Here is a 13,415-nt window from a genome sequence, read left to right as displayed (position 1 = left end):
AGGGTAGCATAATATTGCCCAGTATATTGTAAATAATGTTCGAAGCACGATGTCTTTATGAATGTGTTGTAAATAAAGCCAAGAAATATCTTTATGAATATAAATATTAATATAAATGTAAATATGAATATCTTTATTAATTTATTGTAAATACTGTCAAAAGCATATATCCTGTAAACAATCTGACACTGATTCTATTTTATTGTTGGCTCTGGGGGATGAGCCTGAAGTTCGATGTGGGCCCCGTCTCCCCAAGGCCATACAGGTTTTACATTGGCTGTCCACCAGCCAATGTAAAACCCCTGGAATTGCTGCTGTGAAGAGTCTATTGTATATACCACGTTTGTATACACGTTTGTTTTACCATACACCGAATTCTCCCAAAGAATTCACCAAATGGTCGTACTCACCGAATTGTTGTTGAATTACGGTTTTAGGAACACCAGCGACTAAGGCCATCCTCCGTGTATACTGTCTGTAAATTAGGTGTGTTCTGAGGTCGATTTTCTGTTTGCTGGACGAAAAACTTCATTTCTTGGAGGAAAAAACCGTGCTACTCTCGCCTGAGACTGACAAACTTAGCCACGTTTTGAAAAAAGGCCCATAAAAATTCTTCCCTTCATCGACGGGACTCGAACTCAGGTCTTTTCCACCCAGTGTGGGGATGTCTGCAATCCTACTAACTGTAATACCCACGAGGGCCTCACCGATTTATCGTAGCCAACAATTGTTTTTCACCAAATTGTCGCCTACAGTGAATTGTCATGCACCAAATTGTCGTAAAACGAATTGTGTACAACGAATTGGCGTGATCCCGAATTCGTTATCATTAGTTATCGTAATTATAATAACCATGTAGTGCAAGAAAGCCACAGGCTTTTGCTGCACTGGCCAGGAAATAAAAAAAAAACAAAAAAAACTAGTAGATAAGAAAATGCAAATTATTTTCTTCCCTCATCACATAGGTAACTATCCAGTTGACCTTTGAATTAATTCAAACTGTCATCCTCAACTATCTGCGAAGGCAACCTGTTCCAGCAATCAATGACTCACTGGCCAAAAGAAAACCCCCTTCATCTAGTTTAAAATCTCTTCCCCTGTAATTTGAATTTATGCCCCCAATTTCTGGAATTTTTTATAACAGTGAAAATTCCGCCTTCGTTCATTTTACTAACTGCTCTCAGAGCCTTATAAACTCCAATCAGGTCACCCCGAGGTGCCTAGTTGCCAAGCTCTTTAGCTCACATAATCGGAGTCTTTCCCCATGTGGTCGCCGTTTTTCCGATCTCGTCATGCGAGTTGCCCGCCTTTGGACCATTTCAGGGAGTTTAATATCTTTTTTTCAGATGACGTGTCCATATTTGAACACAGTGTTCCAAATGTGGTCTTACAATTGCCTTGTACAGTGGAACTATGACATCTATATCTCTACAGGATGACGTTCGATAAATCATCGACAGGACACCATCGGCTTTCTTGGCTACCTGTTTACACTGCTCAGGAAAAGTCTTATCCGTCTACTTCGTAACCCCCAGATCCCTTTCTTCTTCTTCTTCTTCTTCTTCTTCTTCTTCTTCTTCTTCTCCTGTTTGTAATTCAACTCCACCAAGTGTATAATTTATTTTGGGACTGCTATTCCTCAAGTGTAAGACCTTGCATTTTGCTGCATTAAAACATAGCTTCTACTTTTTTGACTATTCTTGCAGTCTGTTCAAGTCATCTTGAAGGATGGCTTGGTACTGATCATTAATTACTAACCTAGTTAACAAAAATTAAAAAAAAAGAATGTCTGAAAGTTTCAAAATAGCATCGATATAAAGCCTCTGTTGTTTTTCGGTATTAAAATATATAATAATAAATATGAAAGTCAATTGTTAAATGTTCTCAAATGCAAGATTAACCAGTCTTTCTATAATGAAAATAATCATGTGCTTCTCCTTGAGGTCAGGTACAATGGTTACCCATCTAGATAGACTGTTTACACCATCTAGCGGATTAAAAATTAAGTAGAGTTTGATGGTAACAAGACGGTATTAATACAGATAATTCTTATCACGACTAATAGGATGTTAACGCCCCTACAGGGTTTCTAACCTGGGGCTAACTCCACTTGGCCATTTCACGCTACCGCTTGGAGCGTGAAACGTTGAGGGTGAGCCAGCGGCTAACTCTGTGCACTTCCTAATTTGGAAAGCTTCTTGAAAAGATTGTGCTGCGCGTTATCTATCATAGCACAATTTAATTATTTATCACGTCTTTGGAGTACCAAGGAGTGAATGATAAATTGCTTTAATTTAAAGACTGCAAAAAGGCTACTTACAGCATGGTATATGGAATCGGGAGTGTGCCCTTTTTGCCACGAAAGCTCCATGTCATTCTCAAATTGTCCTGGATTAGACGCCTATAAAAAATACAAAAAAAAAAAGATGATTAAGATTTATAGACCTACACCTATCTTTATGACACTTAAGAAAGGTTTAATTTCTTCCGTTGTATCTCTAACCATATAAACACGCTCGAACCCATATTAAATTCCTCCATTAACGCCATTAGATAGTTTATCATATGATCCAGGAAAGTGTCAACGCAAAAGTATTAAATCTCGAATTAGATTTTTAAATCTTTTCATTTTCTCCTAGTTACAAGCTCCACCCTACAATGATTTGAACAATTAGGTCTCCAGAATAAGCTCAAACACCATTTATGGCCAGCTGTTGTTATGTTTAACAATAGCTGGACACAAAAGGTTCGAACTTATTCTTCCACCATATATATTTTAAATCTTTAAAAAAATTAATCTTTTTTAAAGATTTCAACTAGATCAGTGCCACAGTTAGGGTCTTGTTACTTACCCTGACAATGATCTTCTCAGAGGCGTGGGCTACTATTGTGAAAATTTGATCTCCCACGTGTGCACAGAGGCTGATCACCAAATAGAAGTACCTCTGGTCCGGATTCGGTTTGCCTTTCTTTCTCATATTGTTGGATGTTGTTTCACTAAAATGTAGTCTTCCCACTGTGGTTTTTGTGACTTGGTCCGTTTGAAGCTCCACCCTATACGTAAAACATTTCATCAGTTGGTAGTCAAGTATTTTTAATATCTACAATCTTTACATGTAATAATTTACATCTTGACTAGGACATACACTTACATAACGGGGTGAAATGGTTTTTTACTCCTATCAGACTGTGATTGTTCCACTTTGATACATTGACTGGGCGACTCCACCTATTAAAAGAGAAAATAAATGCCACCTGTTAAGATTTTAACTATAACTCAATAACAACTGTCCAAGTTAATGATATTTACTTATGGAAGAGAAAAGAAACGTTTGTGCTTTCACTTTGTTAAACGTTTAAGATTTTAGTGTTTTCATCGGATAATTATAACAATTATCGTTTGCTATACTCATTATCAGGCCTCGACAAATTTGCTGAAAGATTTAGTTGCCACTTTCAAAAGTTATGTTGTTGTTGTTGTTGTCGTTCTTGTGGGGTTTTAGGAACAACGGCCATATTGCTCCGTGTATATTGTCTGTAAAATGCATGTGTTCTGTAGTCAATTTTTTTCTGGAGGAAAAACCCGAGTTTCCGCATGAAAAAACCATGCTACCCTCGTTTGAGACCGACTAACTCAGCTATATTATGAAAAAGGCCCGTAAAATTTCCTCGCGTTGACGGGATTCAAACTCAGGTCTTTTTCATCCGATGTGGGGAGCCATAGCTGTAGTAGGCATGGCAAAAACTAGTTTAATTATTATTCAGCTTCATGTGTTAACAGGAAGTCCCAAGTCCTTTCAAACGAAAGTGAAATCGGGCGAAATTTTTACTAGATGTAGAGCTCAGTATGATGATGAAGGTTTATTATAAGTATACAATATCTTCAGTGAAGATCCGGAAAATGTGGGCAAGTTAATGGTCAGTGTTTTCTGGATTTCAAAAGATATCATTGCATGATTTGACAGATGTCACTGCGTGTATACAACTAAGACCATATTGCTCCGTGTATACTGTCTGTAAATTGCGTGTGTTCCGAGGTCAATTTTCTGTTTGCTGGAAGAAAAACCCGAGTTTTCGGGAGGAAAAACCATCCCACCTTCGTCCGAGGCCGACAAACTCAGCCATGTTGTGAAAAAGACCCATAAAAATTCCTCACATCATCGACGGGTCTCGAACTCAGGTGTTTTCCACCGATGTGGGGAAGACGGCGATTCTACCAACTGTGCTACCCACGAGCATCCATGAGCAAGGTTTAAATTGAGGGTTGCTATCTCCACTCTCGCCGTTTATCTTGACTTGGTACCTTCTAATTTCCCATTTGTTTGGACCATTAAAACAGTTCTTAGACCGTAAAAAATGATTCAGAATTTTTTTTTTTTTTTTTTTTTTATGTGAACCCCAAACACGAGAGGTATTAGAACCTATAGTACTTAGTACCGTGCTTGGGTTGGAGGTTGAGAAGACGAAAGAAGATATTTGTTGACATTGGACTTGAACTTCTGTAGATTGTAATTTTCAGGAAATACGTATGAAGGAAGGTTGTTCCAGAAAACGGCAGTTCAATGAATAAATGAGGAAGATGAAAAGTTGGTTCTGTGGGTTTGAAGTTGGACAGTAAATGGATGTTGGCTGGTGGCGGCACGTGTTCGGACTGTTTTGAAAGAGAGAGCGGGAATTATAGAAGCCAATTCAGAACAGTGCCCATGGAAATATCTGTAGAAGAGGCATGCAGCAGAAACAGAAACAGTACGTCTATGAGAAAGCGAGTGGAGAGACTCTGTTAGAGATGAATTAATTAACCTAACTGCCCTCTTCTGAATGGAATCAAGAAGCCTGAGAGAGGTTTTGGGGGCACCACCCCAGATGTGGGAACAATATTCCATGGCAGGGCGGATTTGCGATTTACACAGAGTGAGCAGCTGTTTGGAAGAAAAGTAACGCCGAGAGCGAAAGAGAAAACCAAGTTTTTTAGATGCAGAGGAAGCAATATTTGTAATGTGCTTGTGCCAAGAGAGATTAGAAGTCAGGGTAATCCTCAAAAGAGATATATCCTTTTGCCTAGAAATTGGAGTGTCACTAAAGATAAGCATAGGAGCAGAAGAATCCTTTTTGCGAGATATAAGACAAGACTGAGTTTTAGAAGGGTTGAAATCAACTAAGTTGTCTTTGCCCCACTGGAGAATTACCTGAAGATCGGCATTTAAGGAATTGGTAGCAGATTTTCGAGAAGTTGAAGCTGATTGAGCAGGGCAAGGTTTCTCAAAATGGAAAGTTGAATGCAATGTGCTATCATCGGCAAAACTATGGATAGGATTTCCAGTCAATGGAAGAAGGTCATTGATATACAAGAGGAAAAGAGTGGGGGAAAGAACTGAACCTTGGGGGAAACCGGCATTAGTGGAGAAGTTAGAAGACAGAGAGCCATCTACCATCACCCTCAGTGAGCGATCAGAGAGAAAACTGGATAACCAATTACTAAAAACAGTTGGCAAACCATAAGATGGAAGCTTGTTTAGAAGACCTTTATGCCAAACACGATCGAAAGCCTTTGAGATGTCAAGAGCAACTGCTTGTGTTTCACCGAACCTTTCCATTGAAGTAGTCCATAAATGGGTAACATAAGCCAGAATATCACCAGTGGATCGACACCGACGGAATCCATACTGGCGATCGTTGATCAGACGGAAGGTTTCTAGGTAGTTTAAGAGTTGGCGGTTAATTGATTTCTCCATTACTTTAGAAAGAGTAGAAGTAATTGCAATGGGACGATAATTGGATGGGAGGGATTTGTCACCCTTTTTAGGAACTGGCTGGATATGAGCAAATTTCCAAGCAGAAGGAAAAACACCTTTGGAATAAGAAAGTGAAAAAAGGCGGCAAAGAATAGGAGTAAGTTCAGGAGCACAGATTTTGAGAACAAGTGGAGAAATACCATCAGGACCTGGAGCTTTCATAGCATCAAGATTCATCAAAATCCTTCTGATATCCTTTTGACGGAAGACCACAGGAGGCATTGAATGGACCGTGTTGGGAATGGTGGGAGGTGTTTTACCAAGTTCATTAATACATGAGCTGGAAGAAAAATGGGATGCTAGCAGGTCAGCTTTATCCTTGGCTGAAGTGACAACAGAACCATCTGGTTTGGACAGAGGTGGAAGCAGAGATGGGCAAAAGTTGCGGCCAATAGCTTTGGCAAGAGACCAGAATGCTCGGCTACCATTAGGGCAAGAAGCAAGTTTTCTACTCTTAGCCTGTTCAAACTCTAGTTTGGACTGATTAATAACTGCTTTACAATTGTTGCGCGCTTTGGTGTAGGCAGAAAATGAAACTGAAGAATTAGAAACAAGCCAATTACGATATGCAACATTCTTCTCTTGAACAGCCTTAGCACATTTATTGGAAAACCAAGGTTTAGATAAAGGACGAGATTTTAAAGTGGAGTGTGGGATAAAGGATTCCATTCCTGCAAGAATAATTTCACTGACACGATCTGAGCAAACGTTGACATCAGGAGTTTTGAAACAGTAATCCGACCAAGGAAAAGAAGAAAAGAAGTCTCGCAGGTCATCCCATTTTGCATTCTTGTAATGCCAAACAATACGAGGTTGGGAATAGCCATGAGATAAAGGTTCCATTGGAGAAGAGACAATCACCAAGTTGTGATCTGAAGTGCCTAAAGGACCTCTCACTTCGACCGTGTACTTAGAAGGGTTGTTTGTGAGAAAAAGATCAAGCGTATTGGCTGTATGATTAGGATTGTCCGGTATTCTTGTAGGTAAATGAACAATCTGTGCTAGGTCATTAGTAATTGCAAAAGCCTCAGCATCTCGACCTGCTGGGTCGGTGTGACTAGAAAACGGAAGCCAGCTGGAGTTGTGAACATTAAAATCACCAAGGAAAATTACCTCACTGTTAGGAAAGTTGGACTGGAGAAAGTCAAGTTGCAACGAGAGGAAGTCAAAGAGCTCCAAGTGATTAGGGGAGTTGGGAGAACGGTAGAGACAACAGATGAATTTGACACAATGAGGTAGAGAGATTTTGAGCCAGAGAAGATCAAAGAGAGGAGATTCCAAATTGCCAAGTCTCTGACAGGGAATATCAGAACGGACATATGCACAAGTACCACCTTTGAGGCGAAAGGAATCATACAGCGAATAATTTGGGCATCTGAGATGAACAGTAGTTGAATCAACCGATAACTGAGATTCTGTCAGAAAAAGTACATGGGGTTTGGCAGACTGCAAGTGGAAATGGACATCGTTGAGATTAGAATTGAGACCACGTATATTTGTGAAATGAATTAGGAAATCCTTGGGAGGTTTAGATCTTTTCGCAGATAAGCTTGTTCTATTAGTTTGACAATTCATGGTGTATTCAATAGTAAGAAAAAGTGAGTGGGACATGCTGTATGAAGTAATGAAATTTTTGGATATGGCGTACATGTGGGAAGAATATACCCAGATCCTTGACATAACGTGGCCTCGACAATGCTCCCCGCATACACACTACTCGGACTCCCTCCAGTCACTATCTGGCAGAGTAGAGGTAGCAAGATTATACACTAGCTGATCCGGAAGCCTCCTAGAGAGTTACCAATAGGTTCGGTCCGGTGTACTAACTAGCGGCCGGCCTGCGAAAACCGTTTTAGAGCTGTACCCTCGAAATGTAAGGAATATTGGATCTCGCCACAACGTTCATCATAACCTCAAAAGTCATCAATCATACTGCATGATGGAAGAGATAGGGAAGGGTTGACCGGAACTTAGCTCTAGAGACTAAACATGGGTTCCACCACTTCAAGCCTCCAATAAGCAAAGTGGTGGTATTTCACCGGTTGATGAGAGTCATCTACCACCTAGTACTGCCTGGTAACATAGAGGGGCGGCATTCCTCCATGTGGTGTGGGCGCCACACCTCGACCCCTGCTTACGTTGGTTCACACCTGGGTGGTCACCCACCATGTGCTTGTGCATGGAGGTTATACCCAGGATTACTAACAGTCCCACCATCATGAAGGTGCAAGCAGAGGATTTGGTTGTCACAGACCGTCCGGACTTCGCCGAAATTGGGTCCACTTGACTTGAGTGTCACCCGAATATCAGTTCCATCAGCGTTTTAGACTCCCAGGTAGCAAGTACAGCTTGTCTGGCATATCTGAGAGAATGTCTGTGACAACCTCAAGGACCAACCTCAAGAATGACCAGAAAGTCATCAAAACCATGGACGTTGTTATTGGATCTAAATAAAAATAAATAAGAACACGTAGAGATCAACTGCCTGACAAACAAATTGGAAATGACAATTACCAAAAATAAATCTGCAAAAAATTAAATCCTCAAAGTCAGCACGGATCTCTACAACCCATAATGCAAAAGTGAATGGATTAGCCATTCAAAGATTCATGTGGTAAATCCGTGTAGTGGGGCTCGTGATCGGAAGTTAGTCATATAAAATACAAGTACATCCAGAAATTTCTCATAAGATATCCTTTACGCATCGACGATATGGTCATCACCTAATCATATAACCAATCAAAACTGTTAGGACCGGAATTGTTGTTATTGGGTTTTAGGAACATCAACGACTAAGGCCATATTGATCCATTTATACTGTCTTTAAATTGCATGTCTTCTGTGGTCGATTTTCTGTTTGCTGGACGGAAAACCAGAGTTTCCGTGAGAAAAAACCATGCTGTTCTCTCCTGAGACCGACTAACTCAGCTACGTTGTGAAAAAGGCCCATAAAATTCCCCTCATCATCGATGGGACTCGAACCCAGGTCTTTTCCACCCGGTGTGGGAAGTATGGCAATTCTACCAACTGCTACCCACAAGGGCTAGGACTGGAATACTGGAAATCAAGATGGGTAAATCGTTCACGGATATAACTGATTACGCAACACAATTTGATTATTTCAACTACCAGAGAATTTTAAAACAATAAACGAACAGTGAGAGACCCTAGGCTTTTTCCAAGCCACCCTACAGACTCAAGATAACTCATGCGTAGCGCCCTTAAAAACATAGAGAAACTCAAACGAACCTATCCAACCAATATATTAAAAATCTATGATTCTTAAAATACTTATCTTTACAAAGTATGTAATTCCTTTTTCTGCCATATAACCTTCGCGAAGCTGGCTTTTCTACGATGGTATCAATCAAAAACAACGTCCAGGACTCACCTTGTAGTTGTAAGTCTGGCAAAGTTCCAACAAAACATTAAGCAGCTGTGCTGAGACAAGGAGGTGTATCCCTTTCACTAATAGGATACGCTTGATATTTCTTACATATCTTTTTTTGCAATTTCTTTTTAGAGGAAGTTCATTTACCGAATAACGTATCTGTACTTTTATTTTGCAATAGATTCTTAAAATTGGTGGGAAGTGAAGGAAGGTATTTCTATTTATTGAGGAAAAATTCAAATGATCTGAAATCTCATTACTCGTTGAGACCAATGAACTCAATTAATGCAGAAAGTAATGTAATGATTTTTTCCTTCTAGCAGCAGTGTTAAATTATCCGTGGTTCTGCAATAAAAGTGCTGCTTTAGCATTACATTAATGCTATTCGAAATATTTCAATTCAACTTGTCCGCGTGGCCTAATGGATAAGGCGTCTGACTTCGGATCAGAAGATTGCAGGTTCGAATCCTGTCGCGGACGAGGGATGAATTTTTGTTATTTGGATAATATGCAGTCGGACATGAAGTTCTCTGAGCAGTGCAGACATGATATGCAGGAATTTTTCCAGCAGGGATAAGAAGGTAACTATTTTAGGGTGGATATGTTGGAAGGTGCAGAGAAGAGTAACAAGATTATTGAGGGGAGTAGAAGTGTACTCTTACCAAGAAAGCCTTCACTTTCGCAAACTAGCGGCTGGAACCTAGGCACCTGCAAGGAGATTTGATTGAAGCGTTGGTTTTTTTTTTTTTTTTTAAACCTTAAACGCGAAAGGTATTAGAACCTATAGTACTTAGTACCATGCATGGGTTGAAGGTTGAGTAGGTGTAAGATTTGTTGACATTAGACTTGAATTTCTGTAGATTATAATTTTCAGGAAATATGATTGGAGGTTGTTCCAAAAAATGAAAGTTGAAGGAATAAATGAGATAGAAGAGAAGTTGGTTCTGTGAGTTTGAAGTTGGACAGTTAAAGGATATTGGCTGACAGGATGTTGATTCAGAACAATGCCCATGGTAGCATCTATAGGAAAGGCATACAGCAGAAACAGAACGCCTATAAGATACAGAGGCGACTCCGTAGCCAGGTGGGAAGGAGCAGCAGTGCATAGCACACGCTTCTTGATTAGACCGGGGTTCGAGCCCGTCACCACCAAATATGGAGGATGCGGAAAGGTCAGGGAATGACCACCGCATATCCCGGAGCAATATGGCCTTAGTTGCTAATGCTCCTAAAAACCACACAACAACATAAGATACAGAGTGGAGAGACGGAGTTAGTTAGGTCATTAATTAACCTAATTTACTCCTTTTGAATAGAATCTAGAAGCCTGAGAGAGGTTATTCGGGCACCATCCCAGATGTAAAAACAAGATTGCATGGCAGGACGGATTTGAAATTTGTACAGAGTGAATAGCTGCTTAGAAAAAGGAAAGCCGAGAGCAAATGAGAAAATCTAGTTTTTTAGATGCAGAGGAAGCAATATTTGTATTGACGAGAGATTTAGAAATCAGGGTAATCCCTAATAGAAATATGTAATGTCTAGAAATCCGAGTGTCATCGAAGATTAGCACAGGAGGCAGAAGAATTCTTTTTTCGAGATATAAGACAGGACTGAGTTTTAGAAGGATGGAAGGATGGGAATCAACAACGTTATCTTTGCCCCATTGGAGAATTACCTGGAGATCAGTTTAAATGGATTGAGTAAGCTAAATGTTGATGACATCTGTATTCTTGCACGGTCAACATACGATGGGACAACAATTCAAATTGAGGAAGGATGGTTTCGAGATATATATTTGGAAATTTGCTTTCAGTCAGAGGGTTGTTGATTGTTAGCATAAACTTCCATCTGGTGTTGTGGAAGTGGGTAGTTTAAATAAATTTAAGGAAGAATTAGACAAATTATTAGTGGGAAAGCGTATTTTGTTTATTTATTTTGGCCGATGCTATTTTAAGTTTGCTTCCGGATGTCAATATTAATACTAATAATAACATCAGAACGTCTTTATCATGCGTGCAAACATTGATGGAATTGATATTCTGGAAGGCCATTCACTGGTACAGCAGCATTGCCCTGAACCACTTGTCCGAAAACACTTCGACTTTTTCGATGAATGCACTGCTCGAAAATTTGAAGGTGGAATGTCTTGTTGCTGTAAGTAGATGAACAAAATTTTAATGAACAATTCCTTTGACACTGAGAAAGACCTTCATTGTTTTGATTTTCAGTTCATATACACTTATTTTGATCTTTCAGACCGTGCTGGCCACGGTAGCTGTTAGCTACCTTCAGTTTCAAGATATTCCTCCACCACTTGAGCTCTATGTGCAGTGGCATTGTCGTGCATGAAAAAAAAAAAAAAAAATCGGGGCCAACCGCACCCCTAAAAAGTCGCAATAGGGTTCGAGGATATATTCTCGGTACCTCTGTGCAGTTACGGTACTCCTATCAAAAATATGGAGGGATGCGGCTCCACACGAGTACACGGCCACCACCATAAGTGTCCCTTTCCCTAACGTTGGAGGGATGGTACTGAATTCCTCATTTTGTCTTCAGATGATATAACGTCTAGAATCTGTTTGTAGGCTAAAACGGGACTGATCAGAGAACAGAACTCACCCCATTTGTTAGGACTCCAAGTCAGTCACATGTTCATGGAACCAGTTTCGACGAGCTCTGTGGTGGTTTGGGGTTAATGGGATACAAACCACCGGCTTCCTTGCGTAGGGTCTACTTGAATTGAGCCTTCTTAACACAGTCCGGTTGAAAATGTGTGACCCTGTGTCACCTTTGGCTTCAGCAACTTCAAGAGACAGTTGATGACAGGACATCGTAGGGTTTCGTCTTTCTGTTAGAACCCGATAGCGATCTCTTCTTGTTGATGTAGCCCTTGGCCAGCTCTTCTTGTAATGGTTTCTGTCTCCTGAAACTGCTACCATAGTGCAGAGACGACACTGCGTGACACATTAAGCCAACGTGTCACCTCCACCTGCGACTGCTCGTCTTCAAGTCCTTCAATGGCTCGCCATCTCAAAGGACCATCTAAACGACGATGCCTTGCCGTCCTGAGTACTTGAGATGTGACTCTCCAACTGGGCCAGCCAAAAAACGGGAATGAAGTGGTTGCAACCCTTGTTTTTATAGGCTTGAATAATTTGCATATTGTGCGACTCTGTAAGGTGGTTAGCAAACTTATAGCATTTTGTAAATATTGGAATTTTTCTACAATTTGATGAAAAAATTCGGGTTCAACAATTTTCGCACTTTTAAGGGCAAGGAAAGAAACACTGCTACCACAAAACAAACTGAATCCAAAGAACTCATATCACAAAGCACTTCCATCCATGCTGTCACGAAATCCAAAAATCACCTTACCACTGTTCCCCAAAATCCGTCTGCTTACTTTATTATCCAACATCATAATATAACTCATTGTAATTAAAAGAAAAATATTACCGTATGGTTTAGAGCTTATGACGTACACGATGGTGGGCCAACCTTGCCATGTGACATTAATAAAGTCATTCTGTTTTTCTTAAGATCGTGCAGCTAACATATCCGTGTAGATAACTACCACTAAGGTATGTGACTCATTTTATTTTTTGGTATAAATGCGCCCTCTCGCTTTTAGGTAGTAAACTACTTAATTTCCATACTTTCTTCGCTACAGGTCATTCCCCCCTTTGTAAGAAATAGGCACTATCTTAATACCATACAACTGCTGGTGATCGTTACCATGATTTGTGCCATAATTGTAGGACAGAATATGGCTACTGTTGCAGTTTGAAATGAGTCCATTTCTAACCTTGTCAACATAAATAGGTATTAAGTTATCAAAGATAATACGTCATCGCTCGTTATCTGCGCTCCCGTATTGTGAGATCCTCTGTTTACGGTTTTGTGGCGAAACCCTTTCGGGATTTCGAACGGCGTCTTATGAAGTATACGAGGTGAAACGGCAGTCGGGGTCCAGTAACTAACCATTCGTGGAGTGTAATGGCAGGTCTGTGGTTTATGATAAGATCACAATTACACTTCCTGACTCCGCTTGAACGCTGGCGATAGGGATGGATACTTACGGGAACGCGTATCTAGATAGTCCCCTTTTTCAACAAGCGACTCTTTCAGAACGGTCAGTCGAACAGATACGACGTATGCTGACGATGCTTGAAGAAAGGGGAGAAATTTTTAGAGATAACTCCATAAAAAAATAACTTCCTTCTCAAAAGTTA

At 40.2% G+C, this 13,415-nt stretch overlaps 1 protein-coding gene and 1 non-coding gene across 5 annotated transcripts in view; one reads left to right on the top strand and one right to left on the bottom strand.

The window, feature by feature from the left end:
• Window positions 1-13,415, bottom strand: part of LOC150079838 (myelin regulatory factor-like) — a 138,031-nt gene that overhangs the window by 23,017 nt on the left and 101,599 nt on the right. For all 4 annotated transcript variants that reach the window (XM_090382687.1, XM_090382688.1, XM_090382689.1 and 1 more), the window contains 3 exons: window positions 3,153-3,229; window positions 2,853-3,054; window positions 2,321-2,401 (listed from right to left, as the gene is read on the bottom strand). In XM_090382687.1, coding sequence (XP_090238813.1) covers window positions 2,321-2,401; window positions 2,853-3,054; window positions 3,153-3,229 — 360 coding nt within the window. The remainder of the gene's footprint in view (window positions 1-2,320; window positions 2,402-2,852; window positions 3,055-3,152; window positions 3,230-13,415) is intronic.
• On the top strand, window positions 9,591-9,663 carry TRNAR-UCG (transfer RNA arginine (anticodon UCG)). The gene has a single exon. It is a non-coding gene; the product is annotated as a tRNA-Arg (tRNA).

The sequence above is a fragment of the Mastigoproctus giganteus genome, chromosome 10 (assembly GCF_048544385.1).
Source record: "Mastigoproctus giganteus isolate SK-2022 chromosome 10, ASM4854438v1, whole genome shotgun sequence".
Lineage (NCBI taxonomy): Eukaryota > Metazoa > Arthropoda > Arachnida > Uropygi > Thelyphonidae > Mastigoproctus > Mastigoproctus giganteus.
Note: the sequence above shows the minus strand (reverse complement) of the source record. Positions and strands in the feature narration are given on the sequence as shown.